Source organism: Etheostoma spectabile, chromosome 13, assembly GCF_008692095.1.
Source record: "Etheostoma spectabile isolate EspeVRDwgs_2016 chromosome 13, UIUC_Espe_1.0, whole genome shotgun sequence".
Taxonomy (NCBI): domain Eukaryota; kingdom Metazoa; phylum Chordata; class Actinopteri; order Perciformes; family Percidae; genus Etheostoma; species Etheostoma spectabile.
In genome coordinates this window covers 4,537,027-4,544,098 of record NC_045745.1, presented here as the reverse complement: position 1 = coordinate 4,544,098, position 7,072 = coordinate 4,537,027, and the positions used below count along the sequence as shown (strand labels likewise).

Sequence of the window (7,072 nt, the reverse complement as noted above, 5' to 3'; positions counted from 1 at the left end):
CGTCCGCTCGTTGGTAACTGTTGTCCATGAGGAAGTCCACCATGTCGGGCTGGTTGGTGCAGGCTGCCAGAGACAGAGGCAGCTCACCTGAGGACAACACAGAGAGACACCCGGTTCCCTTTGTTATCTTCTGTATAACTGATTTAAATGCATCTCGGTCTGAGTTATTCTGAGTTATTATTCATTTTTTCTCTGGATCCTTCCTTTTGCATCTGCAAACACTTGTGCAAATAATAGATTCATGACTAGAAAAACATCTCAAATGAATCAGGTTCCCAACTTTCAGAAGTTCTTAACCACTTCTATGTAGCATCTACTGTATACCTGCTATGTCCCCCTAAAGATCCCCTATCCCCTTTTGTAAAATGTGTATCAGAGTGAGTGCTCTTCAGAATTTCTGGACATTTTTCCAATATAATTTGTAATATTGGTTTTCTAAATGTGCTTAAGATTTCCAATGAGAAAAGACTTCACTCATCCAAAACTTTTGCTCAAATTATTTGGAAATGGCCGGGTCAAACACAATATATGACGCCATTGACAGGCAAACAAGTTCCACGCTCTGTCATTGATTCAAATTACAGATTTGGACATTGTTGGGAACATTTACTAAAATGTAAGCTGTGTGATCTCCTGCAGCAGCATGGACTCACCAAAGTAGAAGTTGGGGCCATCATGCGGCTGGAAGAATATTCCGCAGGCTTTGGCATGGACATCTGCTCCTTTACTGATCAGCAGCTTCACGTAGGAACAGCTCCTCCTCTCAATGGCTATATGGAGAGCGGTCTGGCCTGTCAGTCACAAATTAGTCTGGATCAACAGAAGTACATTTCCAGAATAATTGCCTGACACCTGCCGGATGTCCCTCGCCTTCCTCTCTTTGTGTGGTGCCGTTCTCAAACTCTAACTAACTAACTAACTAACTAACTAACTGACCTTGAAAAAAAAAGGCAAGTTTGTAAGAAAATTTGGATTGTGCAACAAAGCAGGCCCGTGTGGTTCTATTGGAGAATGATGGTAAAGATTTACAAAGAATATGTTTAACGTTACACCATTTACTCTCTAAGTGGGACGTTTTGGGACCGATTGATGGCATTGCTGTGGACGAAGTACCCACAGCGATACACTGGTGAGAGCTAATAGCGTTTAACCATGTGTCTAATTTAAACAGCTCACGTTACTGTATTGTTGAAATAGTTAACGTTATTTAATATTGTATATGGCGTTTTCTTATGCAGGGTCCAAATGTTAAACCAGAACATGTTCCTTCCCGTCGCTACCCGACCTACCATCGCTAGGTCCCAAGCTCAGCGCCGCTCAAGACGATTACGATTGGTTTAAAGAAATGCAAATAACCCGAGCTTTTTTTTCCTCCTATCCTAGAATGTAGCCAGGCCGCACTCCACAGCGCTGTGGAGATACTGTAGGTCTGGCAATGTGAGACTAGTCACACATCAATAGGTAGGCAAACTCATCTCATTAATGCATGTTACTAACTCAACTTCTTCCCTTTCCCAGAGTCTTGTGCTCTCTCGCCCCCGTAGTCTTGTGCTCTCTCGCCCCTCTCCTCTCTTTCATCGCTTCCTTCTGGTGTTTCTGGCTCTGGAGCTGTGGACTCTGGATCTGTGGTTGGAGTCACCTGCTGCTTCCATGTTCCTGCTCCACACCCTATGCGACAATTCTCCATGTCTCTCTCTCTCTCTCTCTCTTTCTCTCTCTGTTTCTTCTCTGTCTCTGTCTGTCTCTTTCTCTCACCCCCAAACGGTTAAAAAAAAGGAGTTTTTTTGCCTCTAAGGCCTAGTGCTTGCTCTTGGTGGGAATTGTTGGGTTTCTGTAAATAACATCCCGGATTATGGTCTAGACCTGCTCTTTATGAAAAGCGCATTGAGATACTGTGTTGTGATTTGACGCTAAATACGTGAATCAAATTGAAATTAAATGAAAAAAAGCAGAACGTTGCAAAAGTTTATTCTCACAGAAATTCTGCTTCACACACACATTTACCTTTGTAGTAGCTGTTGGTGTAGGCTGCATTCACAAACTCTTTAACGTCGCCCATCTTCTCTGAAATGTCAATTAATAGTTCCACCGTCTTGTTCTCGCCGTCCCTGAGGTGCAGCAGAGCCTTCATCAGGGCAGTTTTACCATAGGACTGATCTGCGGGGGCAACCACACATTCAGGGAGATCACACACAGGTCTACAGCTTACTGTGTGGTGCAGCTGTTGCACTACGGGTCTCACACTCACACAGAGAGTCCGAGAGTTTCTTCATGTTCTGGGTCAGGTACTGATGCAGGCCATCCAGCTTTCTGACGTCCCGGCTGGCCACGGCTTCAAACAACCTATCGATGTTAAACGTCTTGCTGTCTCTCTTCTGGCTGGGCTGCTGCTCACCTCGAATCCCTCTATTGATAAAATATTTTAGAGATAACACCAAGAGATTAATGCGGGTCAAAAGGCCGAGCAGCTTCACATTCTGCATTACTCAGTACTAAGGGGCTTGATAATACACAGCACCCATATTAAAAAAAGGCAGAGATCACTTTATCTTTGCATGGGGAAGCTCACTTGTCAAAGTTGAGATTGAATCTGATTTGCGGCTTGGTCTTCTCCATTTCCTCCTGGTAATCGGTGTCCATGGGAGCCTTGGGCAGCTCCTGGCCCAAACCCAGGGCCGAAGCCACACCGCCCTTCTTCGGCGCTTTCTGCCGCATTTTTTCCTCCTCCGTCCTGTCGTCTGTCTCCAGAGAGAAGCCGAACATCTCTGACTTCTCCATCTTCAGCTCTTGCTCCAGTGGTCTGCATAGACATCCAGCCCGAGTGCACATCAGACAACATCAAACAGATGCAGGGAAGTTAATTTGACATCTAGAAGAACATATGTGGAGAGCTTCAACTACATCTACAGATTTCCATTTAAAAATAGCTATCTTCTGAATTGTGTGCAAAACTACTTTGCGTAGACCAGTGGTTTCCAACTACTGTGTATGTTCAAATGATAATAGAAAATGACTTCCACTTAGTAGTAGTTCTGTTTGACTAAATGTTTTGTCTGATTGTCTTTAAACTCAATCAAAAATCATTCTCACTGCTCACAACTGTGTTGATCACACATGAACACACACACACACACACACACACACACTTTTGCTTGTTCTGATAATGCAGGACAAGACTTTCCTATTAGTGCGTTAACATGAGTTTACATGGATCAACTCACATTCTCACTGCTCACAACTGTGTTGATCACACATAAACACACACACACACACACACACACACACACACACACACACACACCACACCCACACACACACACACACACTTTGCCTTGTTCTGATAAATCAGGACAAGACTTTCCTAGTAGTGCTTCAACATGAGTTACATGGGATCAACTCACTGGCCTTTAAGGGCACAGACACATTTTCAGACATGTGATGTTTTTACACCCAGTGACTAACAAGGAGTGTATTTAGAAGATTTCCATGACAACAGTACACACTTGATCTTTGCAGAACAATCGAATCATGTACAGCATGGTTTCTTCAGAAACAGAATCTGCAAATATTCCTGCAAAGTTCAGATGATCCCCATTAAAGGATTTATGATTTATACTGTACATATACTGTATATGTGATAATGTTGAGGATAATGGGAACCTGATCTTCGCTGGCATCTTGTTCCTCTTTTTGTAGTCACAGAACGGGGAATTTATGACTCAGTAGGAACTCTGCTAACTTAAGACTCCATGATCATCACATGAGGAATATGTGGCACAGCCAGAAAATAAAGGATGTAAAAACAGAGAAGTATGTGCTGTACTGTAGTTATTTAAAAAAAAAGTTGATTTGGCAATGAAACCGAAATCTTTTACTTAATCGCATCACATCTGAATAAAATCAACATTTGTTTTCATTGATAAAACCTCCTTGTTGTTCAATTGTGTGTGGCAAGTCTTCCTATCCTCATTACATCGCATAAAACAACCACAAAACCAAGCAGGGCACTGCGTCTTCTCAATTGTCTGCATGGCTGTGTGTTCAAATGTAGATATATGATAACAACTCACGACAGCGTGATATGAGAATGCACATAAAATATGTTCAGCTACAGATATTTGACATTACTCTCCAGCAGCAATCTAAGGATTTAAAACCATAACACATCATTTGACTCACCAGAAGTAAGTGTTCCCGCTTCAGATTGTAAAAAATCGGATCTTCAAGTCAAAAACCAAACAACAGCGGAGTGTCCTACATGTGTGTAAGTCCTATTGTTCTCCATCCTAACAGGTCCATTTCTTGTAACGGTGGCGAGAGATTGCAGGAAGAAGCCAGAGGGAGATTATGTGACACACCCTAGAGAATCTCAGAGCCCATTACTTGGGCCCTTAGTGCTTAAAAGGATGCTGTATTGACCCTGTCCGCTCAGGTCGAGGCTGCGAGATAACGCAAAAGGAATCCGGAGCACTATCATATGACATGAACACAACAGATGTATTTCATGATGAGCTCATCAGAAAAGGAGCTACATGTCCCATGGCATTCAGACAGAAACCTTCAAATGAATTTAAAGGCAATCAGCTGGAAAATACTCCCATCAAGAAATAGAAAAATGACAAGAAAATAACACAGAAATGAATAACTTACCCTTAGGTTTCTGTCTGATATTTCTTAAGTCTCTTTTTTTAGTCCATAATGTTGCTTCCTGTGTGTCTGTTGCGCCTTGTGGTAGTTTCACTTACTTGTGTGTGTGTGTGTGTGTGTTTTCTCTGCTGTTCTGGTCCTGTGACTGAGTGTGTGGTTGCACGGCTTCTGCCTACCAGTGCAGGCTGTAGATATGTGTTGGTGTGCTTCTTTACAGTTTCCTTTCCTGAGATGACTTCCTTTTTTATCACAGTTAAGCAGGGCACACAGGCCTTCACATACTGAGAGGGTAACCAGTGGCACAACATGGTTTAAGTATTTGAAATAGGCAAAAAAAAAACTTTATATCCAATATTGTACAGCCTTTTGCTTGATTCCCAATTCCTATCTGGACATGTCAATATGAGCGTGCCTTTGTATGTAAGTATAGAGCTTTCCATTCACAACTTGAATAAGTGCACCAGAATAGAATCCATTCAAGAAGATATCAATATGAAATTCAGTGACATTCACTCAAAACTAGTTAGGATTTGAGACAAAAATTAATTATCTGATTTATTTGTACCATATAATCACATCACATCAGGTGGGAACTAATGGAGAAAAATTCAAAAAATAAAATAACTTTAAGGAAGAACATTTATTTATTTACATTACACTATTCATTCACAAAGAAAATTGGTGTCCTTAAAAGGTTGGATTTTTCCTTTTTTTTTTTTAAATTAAGGCATTAAGATCTATTTACAACAGATGATTTTTTTATTTCTCTTTTTAGTCAACTTAAGCATGGGCATGTAAACTTATGAGAACCACTGTAATACAAGCCTTATGTGACACCCCCCCCCCTTCACACAGTTGCTATTAGCCAAGCAGGACACATAGAATAAAAAACATGGTGGACTCTTCAGAGGAGTGAATTATCTTCACTCAAGCTTCTGAACATAGTCATACTGAGAGATCCAGAGCTGATTAGCTTTGTAGCAACTCACTTGGCCATGGCTCGACAGATGTTCATTAATATCAAAAAGTTACACACCACAGCTTTAAGTTTTCTTTTCATTCCACAAAGGACCCCTGACACTGTCGGTGTACACCCTCCTAGACTCAGGCTAATGTGGGGACTTTTGAATATTACATCTTTTTAGACTCTATACCACAGGCCTAAATGGAAGTTAAAAGAAACCAGCTCCTTGCATGCAATGATACAGAATCCCTGAGACAGACAGAAGGGAAAGAAATGACAGTAATACTGAGGAAAAGTGTTTCCTTAATAGCTAGATAGTTGTACAGCACAGGCACCATTCACCGCACACCACACACACACACACACACACACACACACACACAACACACACCACACACACACACACACACACACACACACACACACACACACACACACACACACACACACACACACACACACACACACACACACACACACCACACCACACACACACACCTGTGGCCGAGGCTATGGTGCCACCTGCTCATCAGATAAACATGTACACACGTTTCTGATGATGCTGCATCGGGAGAAATTCAGGGTTCAGTGTTGGCATGGAGCTGCAGGCCAGGGATCGAACCCCCAACCTCATCTCCATGGCCCTGGCCATGAACCATGCAGTCGCTGTGGTTTTTGCTTAAAGAAGCGCCCTGATCCTGTTATGCATCATAAGTCTGTGATCTTTAATCTGTGGGCTTCAAAGCATTCCAGCAGCGCTGTGATCTCGATCTATTTCATGGATTTCATATGATATGATGATTTCATATGATGATGCCTTTCAGCAACACAGGGAAAGAGCATGAAGTTGTCGGATTTAAGTCGTGGTGCAGAAACCAGCAGCTGGAAAGCTAAATAACAGCAGAATGTTTTTTAAAGTCCTTTAGAGCCGTGTACCGCTCTAATATGGTGGCCGTCGGTGGGAAAAAAAATGAGCTCTTCAGTTGGTTATTTTCTGATAAATGATGAGCATCTTTGCAAAATGGCACCCCTGTGTTATGCTATAAATCTCTAGTATCAGGTCTTATGAAAAAAAATACACTCCACACAAGACTGTTGATCCCCGTCTTGGCGAATCCATCATCTGCTTTTGGTTACATGTTGTAGCATTTCTGGTTGTTTTTTGCTTAACCCTCGTGTCGTCTTCCCGTCAAAATTGAAAATCAACACTTTTGTTGATGTTTTCTATCTATGTTTTTATCTTTTTCGTCCCTTTTATTTAGTTAGTTTACTTACTTACACTTTAGACTCTTTTTTCAATTTTTGTCACTTTTGTGCCGTTTTCAACACTACGTAACACTTTAACTTAAGTTTTTCAATTTTTTTTTGGAATTTATAGTCATTGAACCTCATTTTATATACCTAAAGTTTGAGTTAGAAAAGCAGAAATTAGGAATTATTTAGACTAAAATTAAAGGAATG

At 41.4% G+C, this 7,072-nt stretch overlaps 2 protein-coding genes across 3 annotated transcripts in view; both read right to left on the bottom strand.

Annotated features, from left to right (window-relative positions):
* trpv1 (transient receptor potential cation channel, subfamily V, member 1) overlaps positions 1-4,948 on the bottom strand; it is a 16,564-nt gene extending 11,616 nt beyond the window's left edge. The window contains exons 1-6 of one of the 2 annotated variants that reach the window (XM_032533801.1): positions 4,651-4,948; positions 2,570-2,800; positions 2,249-2,406; positions 2,005-2,157; positions 654-791; positions 1-87 (exon numbers count right to left, since the gene is read on the bottom strand). The exon at positions 1-87 is cut by the window's left edge and continues 212 nt beyond it. In XM_032533801.1, the coding sequence (XP_032389692.1) occupies positions 1-87; positions 654-791; positions 2,005-2,157; positions 2,249-2,406; positions 2,570-2,778 (745 nt within the window). In that variant the 5' untranslated portion in view covers positions 2,779-2,800; positions 4,651-4,948. Of the gene's footprint in view, positions 88-653; positions 792-2,004; positions 2,158-2,248; positions 2,407-2,569; positions 2,801-4,179; positions 4,527-4,650 lie in introns of those variants that run through there. The other variant, XM_032533802.1, reaches the window with a different exon arrangement.
* A 240-nt stretch (positions 4,949-5,188) lies between these two features.
* Positions 5,189-7,072, bottom strand: part of shpk (sedoheptulokinase) — a 7,616-nt gene continuing 5,732 nt past the window's right edge. The window contains exon 8 of the mRNA XM_032533804.1: positions 5,189-6,783. The gene's annotated coding sequence lies outside the window, so the exon portion shown is untranslated. The remainder of the gene's footprint in view (positions 6,784-7,072) is intronic.